The following is a 23896-nucleotide window of genomic DNA, read 5'->3' as shown; positions in this document are numbered from 1 at the left end:
TATTGAGCTAGTTGAGAGCGCGCACTATGCTGGTCGGATTGTGTATATGCCAGTTCCTGCTTTCTTCTCTATCTCTCAACTCAAGTGACGATAATAAGTCCGTGTGGTAACTATTTTTGTTCATGTATGAAGATATAGTAGCCGTACAACCGGGCTTGGTAAGGTTGGAGTGTTTTAAGTTTGTGTATGAATAAACGACGAGCATTTGTGAAATCCCACACACGTGAGTCCCTCTCACTCCAAGCTACACACAGACCCAAAATCGTCACAAGTGGCGCCCGAACATCTTTTTCCTGGACCTTTCATCGACGACCAGTTAAGTTATACGAAGCAGGTCGAGTTTCATCGAGTTTTTCAAACTTTTTGGACTTAACTACGTTGCCGGCGGCGACATCAAAGTAGTGGACGAGCCAGCGCGGCGTGCTGCAACGCGGACGGAGAGGGAGACGCTGCTCTCATCTGAACTTGGAAGCTGGAAGCGACGGTTCGCGGGGTTTCTTCGGGAGGCTGCTGCGGGTGTTTCGGCCGAGACGACTGCGGCTCCCGGTATGTTCAGCTTCGGCTTGCGGCTCCCATGAACTGTGTGTGACGGCTTCTCCGGTTCTTCACAAGGGACTCTCCTCGTCTCTCCTCCGCCCCTGTCGCCTGCTGCTCTCTCCGCCCGCGGTTTTCTTCACGTGCCTGGTCTGTCTTTGCTGGAGCAATGTCAAGTGCGCAGACCGTGAGATTTGACGAAGTTATTAAAGAAAAGAAAAAGAAAAAAAAAAAAAACTGAACTGGACTACTGCTACGGACCCCTCAGGGTTGCAACAAAAAAACAACAACATGCAGACTGTTAGTGGTATGATGTGTTTGTGATTTGCACCTTTTTGTGGCTTTATTCATCACCTACGATTTGAGTAACAGTATTTGGTTGCAAGAGAAGTTATATTGATGCTAATGTTATTTTTCATTTTCTTCTTGCATTAACTGTAGTGGGTGTTTTGAATGTCAGGTTTCTCCTTTTGCATAGGATTATTTTTAAAGGAGTACTGCTTAGTTGTGCCTCATCACATTATACTACTAGTCTAGGTGGTTATGTAAACCCAAGTTACAGTTATTGATTTATGACAAAGTGTTAAATGCCGCCCTTCTGTGGTTAGGGTTTTGCAGTATTCTGCTCAACAAAAGCAGTTGTCTTATTTTATGAGACATTAATGGGTTAATTTTATTACTATGTTCTTTAAAAGAAAATTTAAATAAGGGAATTTCATAAGGTACTTGTCTTTAAAACCTGAGTTTAGTTTTTGACTAACTGTGGCCTTTCATTTTACTTGGTACTGACATGTATGCCAGTTATCTAAATGATTCACTGTATCTCACTCTGGTCCAGACAGCTTAGTTGCATTGTCATGTATGACAAGTATACTTAGTCCAGACTGTATCTCGGTGCGTACGGCTGGGGTCAGCCTTTGTCTTACCAGGGGGGAATATGTAACAGTCGAATATATGAAATGTGCCTTTAACGTGTGTCGCTCAACAGTGATGTCATCAAGCAGTGTCTATTGGTTATTGAGCTAGTTGAGAGCGCGCACTATGCTGGTCGGATTGTGTATATGCCAGTTCCTGCTTTCTTCTCTATCTCTCAACTCAAGTGACGATAATAAGTCCGTGTGGTAACTATTTTTGTTCATGTATGAAGATATAGTAGCCGTACAACCGGGCTTGGTAAGGTTGGAGTGTTTTAAGTTTGTGTATGAATAAACGACGAGCATTTGTGAAATCCCACACACGTGAGTCCCTCTCACTCCAAGCTACACACAGACCCAAAATCGTCACACCATGACAATTATTCATCATGAACTTCTATTATTTAACATAAATACTCCTTTATTAGTATAAATAAGTGAATTTATGTTTTTAAACAGTTCTATTAATCAATATTTATCTTTCTAACTGTAGCATAACAGCTCTTAACCTTTTTAAATGTAAATGAACAGTATTATATTACTTTTTTTTTTTTTTTTTTAACTCAACGAGTATTTAAACATCTCCAGTGCAATAAAACCATAAAACACATTTTACACATGACAGTTAACACAAAACAATAATTATCACAACTTGGCATCTTGTCAACACAAATATGCATCATGCTCATTTAACTACAGTAGCAGCGTGTTAGCTAACTGCTAACACTCACACTGAATATCAAAAGGTAATGACAGAGCTAGCATAGCGCCAGCGCCACTCCCGACTAGCGTTAGCATCGTGCGTCAGTTTACACTGTTCACAATGACACAGATAGTACCACAGTGTGTTCAAACATTAGGAAACATTCCTGTAACTCCGACTGGTTTAAGTAAAGTGTCTCAATGAAAGGCATTTTCACACAAGCAGCTACATCAACAAGCTAACAACGAGGCTTAGCATGTAGCATGTAGCAGCCGCTTACCGGAGGCTCACACGGTGAAACGGCTCCTCTCATCTAATATAATAATATAATAATACACAAGACTCGTTCCTAACATGCAAACACCCATTAAACCGTGCTGTGAGGTGATACATCATGAATTTTCGACCTTTACATCTTTACGTCTTTCTTACCAATGTCCGTCTCTCGTCAGAGCGAGAGCGGACTGATGACCGTGACAGTGAGTAAAGGCTGATGCGCCACCTAGTGGTGGAGCTAACGCTATTACACTATTAAATGACATAAATGGGTTTAGTACCCATGTGGGTTACATATATATTTATATATGTGGAAAGAAAACAAATCACATTTAAGATGAGAAAATAGAACCAGTGAATATTTTATTTGTTTGTGTGTAAAATGAATGAAATGAAAAAGCCCTTATAATTATCTTCTTAGACCAACTAATCATTAAAACTCTCACTCAATTATTCTACTGTTAAAATGACTCAATGACAGTTCTGATATTTATACTTTATGACGTATAATTACTAAAAACATTGTTTGTTTTACAACCACTTCAGTCTCTGATAATTCATCATTAGTACATTTTTAATACTGAATAATAGATTAGAAACTGCATTTATTGATGATGAATATAATCATTATTGACTGCTTTAAATACAGAACAGTTAAATCGAGCTCATTGATCTGTTTAGTAAACAGAAATAAAAGATGAACAGAAGCAACTGCTTGATTAGGTTAGGAATCTCATAATTTATCATGTTTGAGCCCAACGTGTCTGATCAACATTTTCACTTTACCATCAAAGAACAGATTAAAAAAAGACAAATAATGATTTGATTATGAGAACAGTTTTATTATTTTATTCATTATCAGTCAAACGATGATTGTTGAATCTCTACAGTCACTAATGCGTCACACATGAGGTCAGAGGTCAGCTGACACACATGAGGTCAGAGGTCAGCTGACACACATGAGGTCACAGGTCAGCTGACTCAGGAATCAAATCTGTGAATTCTGTGTATAAAGTCTGGAGCAGTCAGAGCGTTTGACCTTTGACCTCGGTCACGTCAGCCTGCAGTTGTTCTCCGCTCGCTCGCAGCTCGTCTCTCTGCTGCAGCAGACGCTCGCGAGCCGCCTGCAGACGCTCGTTCAGCTCCAGGAACTCACGACACTGCTGGAACCGCTGATCCGCATCACTGGGGGACGACGACCGGGGAGAGTCTGAGAACGTACAGAGAACACAGGGAGAACGTTCAGAGAGCACAGGGAGAACATTCAGAGAACACAGGAAGAACATTCAGACAACACGGGGAGAACGTTCAGAGAACACAGGAAGAACATTCAGACAACACGGGGAGAACGTTCAGAGAGCACAGGAAGAACATTCAGACAACACGGGGAGAACGTTCAGAGAACACAGGAAGAACATTCAGACAACACGGGGAGAACGTTCAGAGAACACAGGAAGAACATTCAGACAACACGGGGAGAACGTTCAGAGAACACAGGAAGAACATTCAGACAACACGGGGAGAACGTTCAGAGAACACAGGAAGAACATTCAGAGAGCACAGGGAGAGCACAGGGAGAACGTTCAGAGAACGTTCAGAGAACATGGGGCCCTTGTGTTTTCTAAATGTTCTCCTTGCGTAACATTCAAAAACACAGGGGGAACGTTCAGGTAACTACCAGTGAATGTTCAGAGAACACAGGGAGAACGTACAGAGAACCAGAGGAGAACTACCAGAGAACCAGAGGAGAACTACCAGAGAACCAGAGGAGAACTACCAGAGAACCAGAGGAGAACTACCAGAGAACGTACAGATACATATTAGTCAGCATTTAAAAGCATTAGAAATGAGTTTCAATCCAAATGGGTTTAAATTGGAGCTGGTTATTCCTGGACATTTATTCTGAAAATATAAATTCTGCAGAACAATCATTTCCTGCTCTCAACGAAGGCGGACTCCTCTCCCTCTCTCCTCTCTCCTCTCTCCCTTATCTTCCCTGCTTTGCTTCTCACGTCTCGTCCTGTCTTGTCTCAAACTTTGGGAGCCTCTCTCCGCATTGCTCTCTAAATCTGAAATCATGGAACTGGTCAGCTGGTCTCTCAACGCAACCGACAGAATCTTCTCTACGAGGAGCTCGGGTTTGGGGGAACCGATCTGCCCTGACGGAACGTTCCTCGCTGGTTACGCGATGGACTCGTGGGAGAAATGGAGGGATCTCTACATATTGGGAACCATGATAACAGGCTATCTGCTGATTGGATTGGGCATTGCTCTGGTGTATCGGAAAATTGGGAAGACGGTGACAGCAGTCCAAAACCCCATGAAGCTGCTCGACATGATCGATGGAGTGAGCAGAGCTGTTAGCACTCAGACTGCGATTATGAACCGCAACATGGAAAACATGGACAGAGCTATTAGTGCTCAGACTGTGGTCATTAATCGCAACATGGGAATTATCTTGGAGAAGATTTCGGCTTTGCAAAGGCGAATGGATCCATTTGAAAACCAGTAAGGACAAAGAGAGTAAGTCGTGTCTATTGAAATGTGACGACTCGCCTAAACCCAAACAATCATAATCTAATCTGCCTTGTCCTTGGACATCGCTGCAGTGAGACGCTCTGTATTCCTCCTCCTCCCTTCCTTCACGGACACCTGTTGATTGTTGACTCGGTCTGGGACCCGATCAAGGACGTCTCCATGGCAACCTGCTGTGTTATCGCGATGACATCCGGCGAACTGAGGCACTGATTGTGAAGCTAGACGAAGCAACTCTCCAGGCTTATGTACACACCAGGGTTATTATAGTTTTGAAAGTTTCTTTAGTTTTTCAGTTTGCTTTTTTATTTCAGTTTGGTTTTAGTGAGTTCAACAAGTGATTTAGTAGTTTTAGTTTGGGTTTTATTTAGTTTTAGTTTTTCAGGTATTAAGAGAAAGCCTTGACTTGTAGAAGCTGAAAAGGATGAAAGAATGTTTTATCATCAAGTCCTCTTTAATTTCATTCTTTAACCGGCTGCTGCAGGACAGGAAGTACTGAATTTATCTGTTTAAGTTAGTTTTACATTGTTCATTGTAGTTTTTATTTTAATTTAAGTTAACTAAATTATTTTATCATTGCTAGTTTTAGTTGTAGTGAACTATAACAACCCTGGTACACACACCAATCCATGGACACTTACACACATGCACATATGCAACACCTCCTAACCCTAACCTCCCTGATTGCTGTAATCTGCTGTACTTCTGTATACTGACAATAAAGGCTGATTCTCTGATTCTCTGATTGTCTAAATGACGTTGCAGGAAGCGTATCGTCTCATTTCCTGCTGCTGGAGTTTCTTTCTGCAGCTGTAAACTAGTTAATTCATTACTGCAGTTTATTAAACTGAGATACTTTAAATGTACAGCAGCTAATAATCACAGTTAAACAGTTCAGCTGGTGACGATCTGCAAACTGCAAATCCTTCACACTGCACATTAAATGCATTTAAAGTTTGTTTTAACCCTTAAACAGGCCTTACTAGTTATGTCATTTGCACCTCAAGTAAGGAAGGAATGAATGAAAGAAGGAAGGAAGGAAAGGAGGGAAGAAGGAAGGAAAGGAGGGAGGAAGGGAAGGAAGGGAGGAAGAAGGAAGGAAAGGAAGGAGGGAGGAAGGAAGGAAGGTAGGAAATAAGGAAGGAAAGGAGGGAGGAAGGGAAGGAAGGGAGAAAAAAGGAAGGAAAGGAAGGAGGGAGGAAGGAAGGAAGGTAGGAAGGAAAGGAGGGAAGAAGGAAGGAAGGAAGGAAGGAAGGAAGGACAGATGAAGGAAGGAAGAAAGGACAGAAGGAGGGAACATTTACCCTAACAGCTGAACTTAGATCTGAGGAAGGAAGGAAGGAAGGAAGGAAGGACGGACAGATGAAGGAAGGAAGGAAGGAAGGAAGGAAGGAAGGAAGGACAGAGGAAGGACCCGGGAGGACAAAAGGAAGGTTAAAGAGTCTGTATCTCCTGGTGCACGTTGTCTGTTTAAGGGTTAAGTCAAGTGTCAATAAAAAACAGGCAGCTCAGTACATTCACAGGAGACCCAGGCTGCAAACCCCCCCCCCCCCCCCCCACCAACCCTAACCCCCCCGCCCCCCCCAGCTCTCCTCTGACCCTGCAGATCTAGACGCACCTTGTCCAGTCTTCTCCAGCACGGTGAACACCGGGTCGTTGGGTTTGGCTCGGCTGATGTCCTCCAGGATCTGGTCCACGGTGGGGGGGGTGGGACGGCTGGGCAGAACCACACGCTTCTTACTTTTAGACACGATATTCATCCTGATGCTTTCTCCTGCAGCTCAATCAGGATTTACAGTCAGTAGTTTAGACATTAGATATGTTTTATAATACATAGAATACACCTGTGAAATATATATGTGATGGATAAATTACAGGTTTAATATTTGCACCATTTTTTTACCAACAGTCAGACTGAATGCTCCTGAAAATGTCAATTGGTGTAACCACAAAAGAATGATAAATACTAAATATGTGATCAGCTACAGTGTATTTAAGTGGACTTATACTAATAATGACTTCATTTAAAACATGTAAATGTTTCCTGATCTCCATGGTAACCAGATGAAATGTAATATTTAGAACAATAGTATTCCATTAGCTTTATTTAATATAAAAGTTATAATGTAAGATCATGCCACACTAGTTGATATGGTGTTAGGTAGGAAGGAAGGAAGGAAGGAAGGAAGGAAGGATGTAAGATCATGCCACACTAGTTGATATGGTGTTAGGTAGGAAGGAAGGAAGGAAGGAAGGAAGGAAGGAAGGTGTTTTATTGACTATTTACTGTTTTTAAGCAAAGTTGAATTATTTGGTACAAAGTTTTTATGGTTACACCACTTAGACATTTTTACCATAATCCTCTAATATATTCTCTCTAAATGGATTAAAAGCAGAAATTTGATGCTGGGTCCACAAAAAAAGAATGTGTGAAGTTATTCATACGTTTATTTTCACATTTTAACCCTTTAAATTTAAACTCAACCTCATGGAGACACTAACAGAAACATCACTGAACTTAACTTAACTTAATATAACCATCATTAAAATGAAGGTGAAACAAACAGCTGTGTTGTTCCTGCTGCTTTAACCCTTTATAGAGCACCTTACTTCCTTCCTTCCTTCCTTCCTTCCTTCCTTCCTTCCTTCCTTCCTTCCTTCTTTTCTGTCCTTCTTTCCTTCCTTTCTTTCTTTCGTTACTTCCTTCTTTCCTTTCTTTACTTCATTCCATTTGTCCTTCCTTCCTTCCTCCCTTCCTTCTTTCCTTTCTTTACTTCATTCCATTTGTCCTTCCTCCCTTCCTTCTTTTCTTTCCTTTCTTTACTTCATTCCCTGGGTCCTTCCTTCCTTCCTCCCTTCCTTCTTTCCTTTCTTTACTTCATTCCATTTGTCCTTCCTTCCTTCCTCCCTTCCTTCTTTCCTTTCTTTACTTCATTCCATTTGTCCTTCCTCCCTTCCTTCTTTTCTTTCCTTTCTTTACTTCATTCCCTGGGTCCTTCCTTCCTTCCTCCCTTCCTTCTTTCCTTTCTTTACTTCATTCCATTTGTCCTTCCTCCCTTCCTTCTTTTCTTTCTTTCCTTTCTTTACTTCATTCCATTTGTCCTTCCTCCCCTTCTATCCTTCCTTCCTTCCTTCTTTTCTGTCCTTCCTTCCTCCCTTCCTTCTTTCCTTTCTTTACTTCATTCCATTTGTCCTTCCTCCCCTTCTATCCTTCCTCCCTTCCTTCTTTTCTTTCCTTTCTTTACTTCATTCCCTGGGTCCTTCCTTCCTTCCTCCCTCCCTTCCTTCTTTCCTTCCTCCCTTCCTTCTTTCCTTCCTTCCTTCTTCCTTTCTCTACTTCATTCCATTTGTCCTTCCTCCCTCCCTTCCTCCCTTCCTTCTTTCTTTCCTTCCTTCTAAATATAAAAACAAAATAAAAATCTAAATCTAAATATAGTTATTCACCTGATAAAGGGTTAAAATGAATCACTCAGTGTATCTAACATGCATCAGTCACATTAACTCTCATCCTCATTGAAATCAGTGTTTTTATTTTTCACTGTGCTTTAATTAATCAGCTGAACATGCAGGAGACTCTGCACACTTCCGTTCATTTAACCATTAAATTAACATTATAATACGTGTGGATGGATTTGCACTGCTGTGGTTATCTGAACATGAATCATTCTCATCTATATAATCTTTAATTCGGCGATGAAAGAAGGAATCAGAGGAATTTACTGGTTGTTAAATGAACCTTTCGTTTCTGCAGCTGTGCTAAGAGGCGAGCTAACGTTAATTAAATCAGCTCAGATCTGCTCATTAAATGCAGCCTGGTTAAATATTTATGAGCCGAATTCAACCAACAGTCCTTTAGATTCATGAGAAGTCTTCAACATTAATATAAGATAATTAAAAGTGTGTCTCTGAGCAGTTTAAATGTAGACTGAGTGAATAGTTTAATGGAGTTTGGTGTTGAGAGCTCACCGGGGTTACAGCGTCCTGCTCCGGGCTTCTCTGCTGCAGCTCACCGGCCTCAGTCAGCCAGTAGATCCGGATGATACAGAAATAAACTGATAATAATCATTAAATAGATATTAAACTGCAGGATAAACGTCACTGTACACAACAAGACACGTCCAACACACTCTACGTCCCCCTGCTACGTCACCACGTCGACGCATAGAAGCCACGCCCCCTCAGGACGCTATTGTTGTTGCTTTGTTTTTGTAGATTTTTGTAGTTTTTTGGGGGATTTTATTTATTTATTTGTTGTTTTTTTGATATTTTTTGTTGTTTTTTGTTGTTAAATAAAAAAATATATATATATTCGTTGAAAATAGAAAACCACCACCGAATATTTCAAGAAAAATATGGTCAATTTATAAAGTTGCAAATCTGTGAGGAAATACTAAATACTAGAATTATGTACAATGATGTTGTATTGGATATAAAGTACTAAGACTTTAGCACAGTACTGTATATCTGCAGACTATAAGCAAAGTGATGAGGGACTTTGAGGTGAATCAGCTGATAAACATGATGTGGAAATGTTAGATTTTAACTGAATTTGACAGATTTTATTGCTATTTACAGATAAACACTCAGTCCTCTCTGACAAGTCTGATGTTTTAGCAATGCTATAATGATAAATGAACATATATCCCATTATTTCATATGTCGTGTCAAATATCATATTTTAGGTCTATGGTTAAACATGTTAATATGCATGTTGACAACTGGCTGAAAGGATGAAAACTGATGCTAAATATTCCCATAATTACATAAAGTAGTAACTCAACATGGAGAGATTTACTGTCTTCTACAAAGCAGTCAGTCTTTTTGCTTTTTAATGGTTAATACTTTTTATTTTCTATCATATCTGAGGCAACATTAGATTTTTGTTTTAATAATGCTATAATGATAAATGTACATATATCCCATTATTTCATATGTCGTATCAAATATCATATTTTAGGTCTATGGTTAAACGTGTTAATATGCATGGTCACAACTGGCTGACATTAATGCAACATTCATACTTTGCAAGATGAAAACTGATGCTTAATAATATTCCCATAATTACATCAAGTAGTAACAACATGGAGATGAAGAGTAAACAGAGGCAGTCAGTCTTTTTGTTTTTTAATGGTTATTACTTTTTATTTTCTATCATAATTAGATTTTTCATACAGTCACATGTTTATAAACAAAACAAAATATCCTCAGAAACACAAAATGAAAAACCAAAGACACAGTGTCACTGATGCAAAGCACCAAAAACCAGCTGATAATAAATAACTGCTGCAAACCTTCAGAGGCAGGAGGGGAAATATCTCAATTTAATAATCTGTGCTGTGCTTAATATTCATAATTCATACTCTTGATTTAATGATTGGTGTTGAAGATATGTATTATCTAACATCAGTTATTGACCCGAGATGGATCCAAGGCAAAGCTGTGATGAACTGGTTGATGACGTCTGCAGGAGCATGAAATATAAAAAGATATTATACCAAAATATTTATTATAAGGGATGTCAGAGATGTGCTTAAAGTTGAATTGAGTGCACAAATTATTAAATCAAGAGTCCAAATTATTAAATTGAGAGCACGACTTCTGAGCTCTGAGCAAGTCTAAAACACACAACATGAAAAGAGAATTAACAGCTATTAACATTTCTTTATCTTCTTTCTCTTCAGGTCTGAAATGCTGCTGCTGCTGTTCCGTTTCCCTCCTCTAGACCAGGGGTGTCAAACTCATTTCCAATTTAATCTCACATGGGCCGGATCATTAAAAAGATGGAAGGAAGGAAGGAAGGAAGGAAGGAAAGAAGGAAGGAAGGAAGGAAGGCAGGAAGGAAAGATGGAAGGAAGGAAGAAAGGGAGGAAGGAAGGAAGGAAGGAAGGAAGGGAGGAAGGACAGATATAAGGAAGGAAGGAAAAGAAGGAGGAGAAGGAAGAGAAGACAGGAATGAGAGACAGAAGGAAAATAAGACAAGAAGGAAGGAAAGAAGGAAGAAAAAGAAGGAAGGAAGGACAATAAGACAGGAAGGAAGGAAGGCAGAAATTAAAGATTGAAGGAAGGAAGGAAAAGAAGGAGGAGAAGACAGGAATGAGAGACAGAAGCAAAATAAGACAGGAAGGAAGGAAAGAAGGAAGAAAAAGAAGGAAGGAAGGAAGGAAGGAAGGAAGGACAATAAGACAGGAAGGAAGGAAGGGAGGAAGGAAGGAAAAGAAGGAGGAGAAGGAAGAGTAGACAGGAATGAAAGACAGAAGGAAAATAAGACAGTAAGGAAGGAAGGAAGGAATAAAGGGAGGAAGGAAGGAAGGAAGGACAATAAGACAGAAAGGAAGGAAGGGAGGAATAAGGAAAGTGGGCCACACCGGACCCCTCGGCGGACCCCCCGGTGGAGGATCTGAAGCCTGCTGCAGTAAATGTGTTTTATTATAAGCTGGTTCTTTGAGGTGCTTCACATCTAAAACAAACATCTGTCTGAACCTCAAATATCATAAATATAAATAAATCACTTATTATTTTAAAACAGCTGTTTGCAGAATCAGATTCTGTTTCTTTGCTGTTTGAAGAGTCTCAAGTTTTATATTAAATCAATCAAACACATCTGATAGAAAAGTCTCTGACAGCAGGCTGAGAGTCGATGAAAAGCTTCTGCTCCTCTCTGCTGCTGCTGGGTGGGGGGGTGGGGGGAGGGTGCTGTTGCTGGGTGGGTGGGTGGAGGGGGTCGGGGGGGGCTGCTGCTGGGTAGGGGGAGGGTGCTGCTGCTGCTGGGAGGGTGGGTGGATGGGGGGGGGGGGGGGGAGCTGCTGCGGGGTGGGTGGGTGGAGGGGGGGTGCTGCTGCTGCTGGAGGGTGGGTGGGGTGGGGGGGGGGGGGGTGCTGCTGCTGTTATCTGCAGGACTGAAACACAATGAGAACAAAGTCAGGAAACGCTCAGGAATGATTATTTTATGGGTTTGTCCTAATTATTATTATTTAATAGAAGTTTGTCTTGAGAAGGCGATGTGAGCTGTTAGATTTAATATTTAGATTTAGATATAACATTTATATTTATATTTATATTTAATATTTAGATGTAGTTTTATTTTGTCCATATACACATTTTAACATTTATATATAACGTTGTTTTACATGAATTTCTGCCTTAAATGAAAGAAAAATGAGCTAAATATTCAAAATATATCAGCTATAAATCCAGTTTGTATTAAAACAGTTTTCAGTTCATATTTACTTTGCTTTTAATGTAAATCCTATTTTTCCCGTAATTATCACATATTTATATACTGTAATACAAATGACAAAACTTAAGAAAATTCAGAAATTTACAATTTTAAATCTCCATCAATCAAGATATTTAGTTGGATTAAACATCTTTAGTAGCAGTAGAGAAGTAGAAGTATTAGTCTTAGTATTAAATACCTTCATGAATAATCTTCCATTTTAATAAACGTGTTTCTTGTGATCATCTCAATTTAACAAAGTTTATTTTTGTGTGATTATTTTCTTAACACAAACAATATCTTAATACAGGGGTGTCAAACATGCGGCCCGTGGGCCAGATACAGCCCACCGAGGGGTGCGATCTGGCCCACTTGCCATCCAGTGTTCTTTTCCTTCCTTCCTTCCTTCCATCTGTCCTTCCTTTCATCTGTCCTTCCTTCCTTTCTTCCTTCTGTCCTTCCTTCCATCTGTCCTTCCTTTCTTCCTTCTGTCCTTCCTTTCATCTGTCCTTCCTTCCTTTCTTCCTTCTGTCCTTCTTTCCTTTCTTACTTCTATCCTTCCTTTCATCTGTCCTTCCTTCCATCTGTCCTTCCTTCCTTTCTTCCTTCTGTCCGTCCTTTCATCTGTCCTTCCTTCCTTTCTTCCTTCTGTCCTTCCTTCCATTCTTCCTTCCTTTCTCGCTTCCTTCCTTCTGTCTGTCCGTCCTCTAGTATCTCTCTTTCCTTCCTTCCTTCCATCTTTTTAATGATCCGGCCCACATCAGATCAGATTGGTCTGTATGTGGCCCTTGAATGAAAATGAGTTTGACACCTCTGTATTAACATAAGTCATCTAATAATAACGAGTCAAATATTCTGATATAATAAGCTTTGTGTTTTATGTGATCATGAAGTTATTATATTAATTATCTTCTCTGAGCTTCCATACAAACGCTGTGAAAGTCACATTTTTATTGAAATGAGCAAAGACATATTTGCCTTCTAGAAATTAAATTGCCTCAACTGCTCGGCCTCTAACTTCCATACGATCACATCCAGCTGTCATTAAAGGTTTTGTGTGATCCTCTGTTAATAACTTACCGTGAGTCTACACTGAGCTCATCCTGACGTGCAGACATACGACAGAACCAAACACCAAACACAAAGTGAAGAAGACCAACATCACAGTAAATACAACACAACAGGAAACACACACACTGCTCGTCTGCTGCCATCTGCTGGACTCAGCGTGGAACTGACACGCTGCTGATTTTAAAACTCAATCATTAGATGAGTCAGATGTTCTTATGAGCAGCAGGTAACGATGACAGGAAGGATCTGACTGATACTGGATTATTGGGGCCGGAAATTCCAGTATTGATAATTCATCAGCCAATACAGAATATATACAGAATATGCACAATTGTAATAATTAATAATGTAATAAATAAATTAACCCTTTGTAGGTCTGCTCCACCGTTTGGTAGAGATCACTTTGTGTCATGATATCTGCTCAAAACTTAAATCTATTGAACCCATTTAACTTTTTTAGGTCAATCTTTATCACTTGTATGAGGAATGTAATGCACAGACAGACCATCAGGTTGTTCTATGGTTGCTATAGATACAGGTTGTTCTATGGTTGCTATAGATACAGGTTGTTCTATGGTTGCTATAGATACAGATTGTGTTATGGTTGCTACAGATACAGGTTGTGTTATGGTTGCTATAGATACAGGTTGTGTTACGGTTGCTATAGATACAGGTTGTGTTATGGTTGCTATAGATACAGATTGTGTTACGGTTGCTATAGATACAGGTTGTGTTATGGTTGCTATAGATACAGGTTCTGTTATGGTTGCTATAGATACAGGTTGTTCTATGGTTGCTATAGATACAGGTTGTGTTACGGTTGCTATAGTTACAGGTTGTGTTACGGTTGCTATAGATACAGGTTGTGTTATGGTTGCTATAGATACAGGTCGTGCTATGGTTGCTATAGATACAGGTTGTGCTACGGTTGCTATAGATACAGGTTGTGTTATGGTTGCTATAGATACAGGTTATGCTATGGTTGCTATAGATACAGGTTGTGTTATGGTTGCTATAGATACAGGTCGTGCTATGGTTGCTATAGATACAGGTTATTCTATGGTTGCTATAGATACAGGTTGTGCTATGGTTGCTATGGATACAGGTTGTGATGACATCAGAGATCCTGCTGGAGACATTTTTGAAGTTGACAGAATGAGTCTCTAACATGTTTTTAATAAAAGTTTAGAACCAATGAGGTGTGAATGAGTCTGTAGAGGCTGTAAAACATCACATTTAGGATCAATGAGACAATAAATCCATGCTTTATGTTGTCATGGCAACAAAGAGGAAAACCTAAGAAATGATTTTTTTAAAATAGTGCTTTCTTGGTGTGACCTACAAAGGGTTAACACATACATAAAACACAACAAAAAACATGTACATATGTAATAAACTTGAATTAAGAGAAATGATCAAATACATAAAATGCTGCTTATATAACTTAAAGATATATCGGATAACATATATGCCGATTAGCCAATAATATCAGCCAATACTCAGCTGACATATTGGCCTGGCTCTAATGGTGGGTTAGGGTTAGGAGCTTTTCAGAGCAGCTTTACCTTTAAACCATTAGAGCCCAAAGACTCTACGAGGGTCACTGAGGTTCAAACTAATTCTGTTCACAACACATTGACTGTCTGCACCACACGCCACAGACTGAACACCAACCACTGAACTTACCCCTCTGGTTAACCCAGGAAAGGCTGGAACAGGTGACAGGAAGCTGGGTTAGCACTTTATTCATTCTCTCTGATCTCAATGTACAGTGTTTATATTCATCAACCAGCATTTTCTTCCCATCAGGACATTAAATACTAATATAAATGTAACTGTGACCCAACCTAAAAAAAGCTTATTGTACTTAGAGCCGGGCGATAACTCATTATATCGATATCGTGATATTATGATATGGAATAAGTGTCTTTTCCTGGTTGTAAAGGAAGCATTACTGTATAAATATATATCTTCTGAGCTTAACAGACTGTTTTATTATCAACCTTTATCCACTTGGTCATTATATCCACATTATTGATGATTATTTATCAAAAAGCACCAACAGTCATTCTTATAATATTGTCAAAATACCGATATTGTTGTGATATATGACTGTGCCCATATCGCCCAGCCCTAACTGTACTTATTTATCTGTTCTTAGTAAATCTGTACAAGTCCAAAACACAAATGAATCAACAGCAAACCATCCAGACTGTGTTCACCTTTGACTGAGATAGGCGATACCAAACTACTTTAATTCGATATGATACCGATTGTGGGACTAATAAAGGATTATCTTATGTTATATCTTCTTTTATGTATTAATATTATAACTATAGAGGAGGATTGGGGCTACCATGTTAGCAGTTAGCTCATCAGCTACAGTAGTTTTCCAGCTATTACTGACAGTAGAAAGTACGTCACAAAGACTGGAGCACCAACTATTTCACAGGGACCCAGATGAACTTTGCTTTAACCAGTAGTGAAGCTAAATATATTAAGTGTGTAAGTTATTTCTGGGGTAATTATAAGGATTCATCATGTGGGAAGCAGATATGACATCAGTAAAGTTCATGACAGTCGGGTCACTAGTTGAGATATCTTGAGTTGGATGTACGAACCAATCAACCCACTAATATTTCTGCCAAACAAGAATAACTGCACTGAAAATATAATATACAATTTTACAGTATTACAATTTCACTTTAATGACACACACAAAAGAGCTGATACAACACAACAAGAACCAGAACCGATGGACATACTGTAGGTGTCAACAGGCAGCACACAGAGGCATGAGTGTTTTCCATCAGGTGCTGAGGAGTTTGTGAAGGAGTTTGGTTGTTGGTCGTTGTTTGATGTACTGTTGTTGTGTTATGTGTGTCTTGTAAGGTGCTTTGAAAGGCGTCTTTAAATAAAATGCATTATTATTAGTATTATTATTATTTCTCATACAGATCAGGAGGGACTCTGCAGATCGAACAGTTTAATAGCTCGTTCCACCAACAGGGAACTACACAAGAGAAGAGACTGGCTACCGACTCAGGGCCCTTGTTGTACCAGGGGCCTTTCATTGGCGAAGTGAGCATCAAGGTTTTGAATTTGATGCGAAACAAACACGCAGGAAGTCTAACAGATCGTGTGACTGTCGATCTGAACCTGGCCAAGTTCGAGGCAGATGGCCAAGCACTTACAGCCCGGTTCTGTCTGAGGTTTCTTGCCACTGTCGCCAAGTGCTGCTCATGTAGGAATGTTGGGTCTCTTTAAATTAAATCAAAGAGTTCAGTCTAGACCTGCTCTATGTGTAAAGAGCCTTGAGATGACTGTTGTTGTGATTTGGCGCTCTATAAATAAAGATTGATTGATTGATTGAACCCCAAACGCATCCTGAGATCAGACCTCAACACAGCAAGGTGCAGCACATCTACACTCTCTGTCTCTATGAAGGGTTGATGTGTCAGCAGTCAGGATCAGAGTGAAAGGTTAGCTGATGATACTGAACTGGTGTTAGAGTATTGTTAGCCTAGCTTAGCATGACAACTAGAGGCTACAACAACAAAACAACAGCTAGGATCTGGAAATTCCATGTCAACATCACTAAAGCTAATTAACATGTTAATAATTAAAGGTTTCAGGGGGAGTTATATACAGGAGAAAAGCAACTATGGTTCACATACTATGCGATCTTCGCTCGGTTGAGATGGAGCTATTTTAGCTGTTGATGTTTCTCCTGATGAACTTGGTAAACTTCTAGGTTCAGACTGAGTAACCGTTGCCAGCGGAGTCACCAGGCTTTTATTTTTCACCAGCGTGGTCAGGACTGAAGACAGTGAAGGAAGAAAGAGAACAATTATTTAATCTGATGTTTCATAATGAGTTGATAACAGTGTGTGAGTTCCCTGTGCTGGTGTTGAACTGGTCCATACCTTCTCTGGTCAGGTTCTCGGCGGCGCTCATGGCCTTCCCGCTGAGGTCACTGACCATGTTGTCCACCGTGGCCTCGTGGCGGAGGAAGATGGGACGAACCACTTTGTCGTAGATGATCTGGGAGCCGTTCCACGACATCGGGGCCATGCACCACAACAGGAAGAGACACTGCAACCACAGAGACACCGGACATGGATTGACAGCCCGGCTCCAAATGATGAATCAAACATCTTTTTTTTGTAGAGTCATTTTTAACCTACTGAGACCCGAGCTTTTTAATTTCTCCTAGAGAGATTTGGGATTAGTAGACAGACAATAAATACAAAAAAATAAAATCCTCATATGGGGACAATGGATTTATTTTACCGTATAAAACTATTTCCTTACATTAACATCTTCCCTTTTTCATGAATGATAATAAAGTCCCAACATCCTCAAACAAGTACTTCCTGATTAGCAGTGTTGTAGCTTGTTGCTGTTGCTAAAATGAGTCTAATTTGTAGAGCTTTATCAAACTACAAACATTATTATGCATAAATAAACAAGTTTCAACTATAAAATCTGATCAGGTTTTGTGCCTGGTCCACTTTTGTCGAGGATCTGCCATTGATTGTCTTCGTCAAGACGCCATCATCTGGTTTTTATACTGATTAATGTATTGTGGTTTTGCTTCCACTCGTTGACACAAAAAGCATGCACGAACAAGGACAGCAGGTCAAAGTTAAGCAGAATATGAAATATAAGGTCCAGCAAAGCTAAAATGTAATGTGAGGACTCAGTAGAACTTCATATGGAGCCAAATTGTGCATCAACATTTAGGGAACAAGAAGAATTGACATCATGGTACAGCGTGTTAAAGGGAAATCAAAAGTTCACGGAGATGATGTCATGGTTGCTAAGATTTGGCAATGATCACTGGTTCTTAAAGGTTGTCTCACCTTAAAAGCGTAGTAGAAGGGGAACCAGTAGAGGAAAATGTCGGAGAAGAACTCGCCCAGGCTGAAGACGCCATACACCACCCAGTAGGTCAGCCATTTTGTGTCATCTTCTTTGCTTAAACTTTCAATGGCTTTGACTCTGCAAATACAAATGGAATCAACCTGTCAGGGTTAGGGTTGCTGTTTACACCTGGTAGTCACCTGTGATATGTATCTGGACACATTGTGATCAGATGGTGATCAAGAAAGACCTACAATATACAAAAATCTTTGACTCAGCCTTAAACATTCTGCCTTTTTAATAACTCAACATCTTTCCCGAAGCTTTACTGTACTGTAGTAATCATGAACTGTCACTAATCATCATCTGGAGTTTTGCAGAATCGTCCCACATTGATGTATTTTGATTGTCTGGTGCTTCAGTTGGTAATCGAGTCCAAGACCGAACAGTTGTAATGAAGTATGGACGTCATGACAAATCCCCAAAAGTGAAGCCAAATCATCTGGTTTGCCCCCTGGTGGCTGTCTGCAGTACTGGTCATGAGTGCTGCCCCCTCAATGTTACCGGGACAAAAGTCAATATAAAAAATAATCAATGTACACATCATATAAATTTGGATGGATTTCATCAGTCAATGGGGAAACTCATGAAGCCATGAAACCAGGGTTGAACTGAATCTGAAGCTCTCTGGGACTCGTACTTGAATTCTCTTTTGAAACTTTCTCAATGAAGTTTGTTGTTGATGAGTTTCATGTCCATCACAGTGTTGGATGGTCACATATCTGTGAGTGAAAGAAACCTGGGAATCTGAATCAAAATAAGAAATACTCACGAATAATACGCTGGATAAACAAAACCGATCAGGTTGCAGAGGAGGGCGGCACCATATCCGTACACCAGGTAGAGTCCAGTCAGTGAGACGGCACCTGGAGGACAGAGGACACACAGGAGACATCACGTCCACACTGATGCAGATACATTTAAAAACACGGTTTATTTCTACAATGGACGTCTTCCACCTTCTGTTCTCCAGCTGGTCCAGGATCCAGCTGCATGTGTTCTGATAAATAACTAGATCAACAGATTCTCCCATTTTAGTTTTGCTGTACTGGCGTAGGGCGGCACGATGGTGTAGTGGTTAACACTGTCACCTCACAGTAAGAAGGTTCTGGATTCGAACCCACCGGCCGGCTCGGACCCTTCTCTGCATCTTCTGCATGGGTTCTCCAGGTACTCCAGCTTCTTCGCACAGGTTAGGTTAATTGGAGACTTTAAATTGCCCATAGGTATGAAAGGTTGTCTGTCTATGTGCGCCCTGTGATGGACTCCAGGTGAACCCCGCCTCTCGCCCAATGACAGTTGGGACTGGTTGCAGCAACCCTCTAGAGACGATAAATGAATATATACTGACTTACATCAGGCTCCATTATATCTTAAAGAGCTCATAGTGAAGGTAAGTAAATAAAGTATAACACATTTCAACAACAAGGCATTTCAAAGTGCTATACATAAAACATAAAATGCAGAAAATAAAAGCAACACATAGAAAAATAAAAAGACATTGTGAGCTATTAAGCCTAAGATTGTGATTTAACAAAAAGCAGCAAACAGAAAAGTTTTCAGCTGTGATTAAAACAACCAAGAGTTGCAGCAGACCTGCAGACTTCTGTGGTCCAGATATGTGGAGCATTAAAACTGAACTCTTAGACTTCACATGATGCTCTGAGCTGCTCTCCTCTCCTCCATTAATGCTACTAACTTATTCCACAGAGGTTTTGTGCTTTCTCGTCTCTCAGATGACCAATTTGTTTGACTGACTGCTGTCCAGCTTGATGCCCTTCTTCTTCTCTGTGTGATATTCTCTCTTTCCTGCTGCTCTTTCTCTCACTCTCTCCTACTTCTTCAACCCAACCAGTCGAGGCAGAGAGCCGCTCACCTTAGAGTCGGTTCTGTTTGAGGAATGTTGCAGCATTCCTCCGTGAGCTCCTCGAGTCTCTGTAAATAAAGAGTACAGTCTAGACCTGCTCTGTGTGAAACGTACTCTGAGGTCACGTCTGTTGTGATTTGGTGCTTTACAAATAAAACTGACTTGACTTGTTTCAGTATTCACTCATTTTCATTTAGGAAACTGGAAGCTTTAGATTTGAAATAATCACACACTGTGGTTGATATATTGAAATGAGTTGAAGAGTTGAAGTTCAGTTTTGAGTTCTGGGTTACACAAACCAACAGACAGATATGTTTAAAATAAGGAATTGATGGTGAGTTAAATCAATGTTAGTGCACATAAAAGACGAGGAGCTCTCTCCAGCTTGGCCACAGTTCACATGACACTGGTCGTATGATTTAGTGACAGTTACTTAATCAACTCACTGTAGTTGCTGAAGACAAGTATTGAAATGAGTTTAAGAAGTTCAGTTTTGAGTTCTGGATTACACAAACCAAAAAAAATAAAGATTTGATGGTGAGTTAAAAGCTTCAATTCACCTCACATCAGAAATCTTCACACCGAGTCGAGTACGCAGCTTTATGAATGAATAGAAGTTAAAGGATTCACAGTGTGGGGCAGCAAACCTGGATGTTAAATGTTCACATCTGCTTTTAAATGACTGAGTGGACACACTGTGAACCCTAACCCATCATTTTACATTGAAAGCACATTTAAAGGAGATCATTTAATAGTCAGTATGAACAGGAGGAATGACTACAGAGAGGAAAACCCCTTTACTGTCCATATGGAAGCCTGACTGCTGCTTTACACACACTTTAACAATTATGAACCATCCTCTGAGATGAGCACAGAGAAACTTTGGAAACAAATTGCACATCCATCAGTCTGCACAGAGAAGACAAGGATTTAATACTCAGAAAGATGTGACAGCCTCAGGTCAAAGTGAACATCGTTTAAAGTTCGGAGTCTCCTGCAGATATTAAAACTGTATCTGTCAGCTTCACTGAGCACGCACACAGACAGGAAGCGGTGTAAAAACTGTCCTACCTCTGATCAGCTTATGAGGCGGTTCGCACATGGAGGCCGGTCTGCTCTGCTGTCTGTCTCTGAGGATAATCTGCTTTAACTTCACTGCAGGAGAGTGCAGAGAGTGGGGGACACTGTGCACCAGGCACTAGTGACATCATGTCCTTCCTCCCCGTGTGTGTGTGTGTGTGTGTGTGTGTGTGTGTGTGTGTTACTGATCCACTGTATGACCATCAGTGTGGTATGAATAGACTGCTGTTCCTGCTCAGCTCATCCCCATAAAATCATGAGTAGAACTGAAACTGTTAGCAGCTAAAATCCACAGTGTTTCCATTCAGTGATTTAAAGTCTCTGATCAGCTTCTATTGAGCTTCATCAGGGTGAGTTAGTCATATCAGTGATATCTGACACATTTACAGTGTTTAGCATCAGATTCCCTCTTAGTGTTTCCCTTCCTTCCATCCTTCCTTCCTTCCTTCCTTCCTTAGTGTTTCCTGTTTCTCTGTGGTGGAAGTATAGGAACAAAAAGACTTTGCTAGTAAAAACAGTGTAACGCTGAAACATAGAAGATGAAGATTTGACTCATTCAGACTCTGAAGCTTCATATTAGCTTCTACTTTATAATCCATGTTTCCTTCCTTCCTTCCTTCCTTCCTTCCTTCCTTCCTTCATATTAGCTTCACATCTACTTTATAATCCATGTTTCCACAGAAGGAGGACTGTGGGTTTAGTCCTCCATCACTTCCTGTAAACATGATGAAGGATCTAATACTCAGTATGAACAGGAGGAATCATTACACACACACCGACTGGTACTTCTGCTGGTTTAAGACATATGAAAACTTGTTAACCGCTGTTTAAAAGCTAAATTATAAACCTATAAATATAATAAATTATACACAAACATCACGTGGGGATCTTCAGTGTCAATAATCAATATCCAGAGTGTCTTCAGGCTGATAACGAGTGTAAGTTTATTACGTTTGTCTTAAAAGAAAGTGAGATTCAGTCCAATCATTCAAAGGCTCACATGTAGAAATACTGTTGTTTTTATCAGATACAGAAAATTACACCTTTTCTCATTATAACCAGCATTCACTCTATTTATGTCAAGAAAGTACACTAATATTTGACATGTGTTATTTTGTTAGAACATATTGTGTATTTGTCATTAAATCAACGTCCATCAGCGTCCTCTTACACAATAAACCTGAACGCAACTTTCACAACACTTCTGATACCTGCATGAACCTTTTCTTTTGGTATACAGTGGGAATAATAAACATGAATACTTCAACATAGAGCGGTATTAAATCCATTATTCTGGCCATAAATGCTTTAATACATTCAGTTTTATATATTTAAAAAGTTAGTCTTGCATTAGTAGTTATAGCTAACATGTTAGAGGAACATGACCATTGCATTGGGGTCGTGTTTGAATCTAAGTCCAATATTCGCTCTCCTTTTAGCTCTGGTTTGGTCTCCACCAACTCATGATGAACATTTCTGCCTCTGAAGCTGCTCGATGTGCTAGCTGTGTGTGTCTGCTGTTTAATGCTGAGCAGGAAGTGTTTAGCAGGTTTGAACCTCACAAGAAATCTGCTGCAAAAGCAAAACTAACAGCTAAAAGAGACTAAAAGGCAGGATAAGCAAACACTTCACATTAAACACAGTTACTTAATAAATATAACTTTAAATAAACTAACAGAATGAGCTCCAGACGAACGTGACCCAGACATCATTGGGTTCATGTTTACAGGCTTCCCAGCAGCTGCAGCTCTGTCGCTACCATTTGGTCTCACGTTCACTGGAGGATTAATTGAATCCTCTTCAGTTTTCCATTGACATGCAACAGGTAAATACAAACCTGCTGAACACCAACAGAACAACAGCAGAACCGTCCAGAACCGTCCAGAACCAACCAGAACCTGTCTATCAGGATCTGACAGGAGAGAACACCAAACCTCACGTACCTACTGCAATGATCTTCTTCTTGATCCCACTTTTCTCCTCTAACTTCCCCAGAAAGTCCGTCACCAGATTTTTCTCATTGAGAAACTTGTCGGCTCGGTCTCTAATGGAGGCGATGACATCCAGCAGGCCCATGGTCCTCAATCAGGTCCTCAAATAAGAGACGAGCCAGAGGGAGATGACCTGTGTGGGAGTAAAAACACAGAGCGAATGTTTAATCCTCCAACAGAGACAATCTGCTTTACTGAGGGAGGGGGAGGAGGAGGAAGGGGAGGGATAGGAAACGAGAGGAGGAGGAAGAGGAGGGATAGGGAACGAGTGGAGGAGGAAGAGGAGGGTTAGGAAAAGAGAGGAGGAGGAAGAGGAGGGATAGGAAACGAGAGGAGGAGGAAGAGGAGGGATAGGAAATGAGAGGAGGAGGAAGAGGAGGGATAGGAAATGAGAGAAGGAGCAAGAGGAGGGATAGGAAAAGAGAAGAGGAGGAAGAGGAGGGATAGGAAACGGGAGGAGGAGAAAGATGAGGGATAGGAAACGAGAGCAGGAGGAAGAGGAGGGATAGGAAAAGAGAGGAGGAGGAAGAGGAGGGATAGGAAATGAGAGGAGGAGGAAGAGGAACAAATAGGAGAAGGTTTTTGGAAAGCAGATGATGTCATCCTGCTGATAGTGGAGCCAGATTAGAAAACGCTGCTGTGTGTCGTTCTGGAGTCACATGATCAAATCACATATCTGGAGTTTAATGATGTCATCGACCTGGATGTAATGATGTCATCGAGCTGCTCTGACATCAGCAGCAACACCTGCGGTTCATGAAGTGTCTTTCCCAAAGAGTTGGA

At 40.4% G+C, this 23896-nt stretch overlaps 2 protein-coding genes across 3 annotated transcripts; both read right to left on the bottom strand.

Moving 5' to 3' along the window:
* Positions 1 to 3279: 3279 nt before the first annotated feature.
* c7h19orf25 (chromosome 7 C19orf25 homolog) lies at positions 3280 to 9100 on the bottom strand. Of its 2 annotated transcripts, none has more exons than XM_053322719.1 (3): positions 8929 to 9100; positions 6581 to 6742; positions 3280 to 3637 (listed from the first exon to the last, which is right to left on the bottom strand). In XM_053322719.1, exons 2-3 carry the CDS (start codon positions 6720 to 6722, stop codon positions 3453 to 3455), a joined length of 327 nt encoding a protein of 108 aa, XP_053178694.1. In that variant the 5' UTR covers positions 6723 to 6742; positions 8929 to 9100; the 3' UTR covers positions 3280 to 3452. The 2 variants fall into 2 exon arrangements, with proteins under 2 accessions (XP_053178694.1, XP_053178693.1); XM_053322718.1 differs by having other exon boundaries at positions 6581 to 6736.
* Positions 9101 to 16911: 7811 nt separating this feature from the next.
* Positions 16912 to 23198, bottom strand: reep6 (receptor accessory protein 6). The gene is made up of 5 exons (XM_053323098.1): positions 23066 to 23198; positions 18948 to 19041; positions 18115 to 18253; positions 17176 to 17344; positions 16912 to 17069 (listed from the first exon to the last, which is right to left on the bottom strand). Exons 1-5 carry the CDS (start codon positions 23196 to 23198, stop codon positions 16912 to 16914), a joined length of 693 nt encoding a protein of 230 aa, XP_053179073.1.
* Positions 23199 to 23896: the final 698 nt, after the last annotated feature.

This window comes from Scomber japonicus, chromosome 7, assembly GCF_027409825.1.
Source record: "Scomber japonicus isolate fScoJap1 chromosome 7, fScoJap1.pri, whole genome shotgun sequence".
NCBI classification, from domain to species: domain Eukaryota; kingdom Metazoa; phylum Chordata; class Actinopteri; order Scombriformes; family Scombridae; genus Scomber; species Scomber japonicus.
Note: the sequence above shows the minus strand (reverse complement) of the source record. Positions and strands in the feature narration are given on the sequence as shown.

Excerpts from the sequence above, each read along its gene's own strand:
- c7h19orf25 (XM_053322719.1), bottom strand. The coding sequence starts at position 6,722 with ATGAATATCGTGTCTAAAAGTAAGAAGCGTGTGGTTCTGCCCAGCCGT. Across the intron at positions 3,638-6,580 it reads GCTGGAGAAGACTGGACAAG|ACTCTCCCCGGTCGTCGTCC; the intron begins GTGCGTCTAGAT and ends GTACGTTCTCAG.
- reep6 (XM_053323098.1), bottom strand. The coding sequence starts at position 23,198 with ATGGGCCTGCTGGATGTCATCGCCTCCATTAGAGACCGAGCCGACAAG. Across the intron at positions 18,254-18,947 it reads GTTTATCCAGCGTATTATTC|AGTCAAAGCCATTGAAAGTT; the intron begins GTGAGTATTTCT and ends TTGTATTTGCAG. Across the intron at positions 17,345-18,114 it reads CCTTCTACTACGCTTTTAAG|TGTCTCTTCCTGTTGTGGTG; the intron begins GTGAGACAACCT and ends CTGTGGTTGCAG.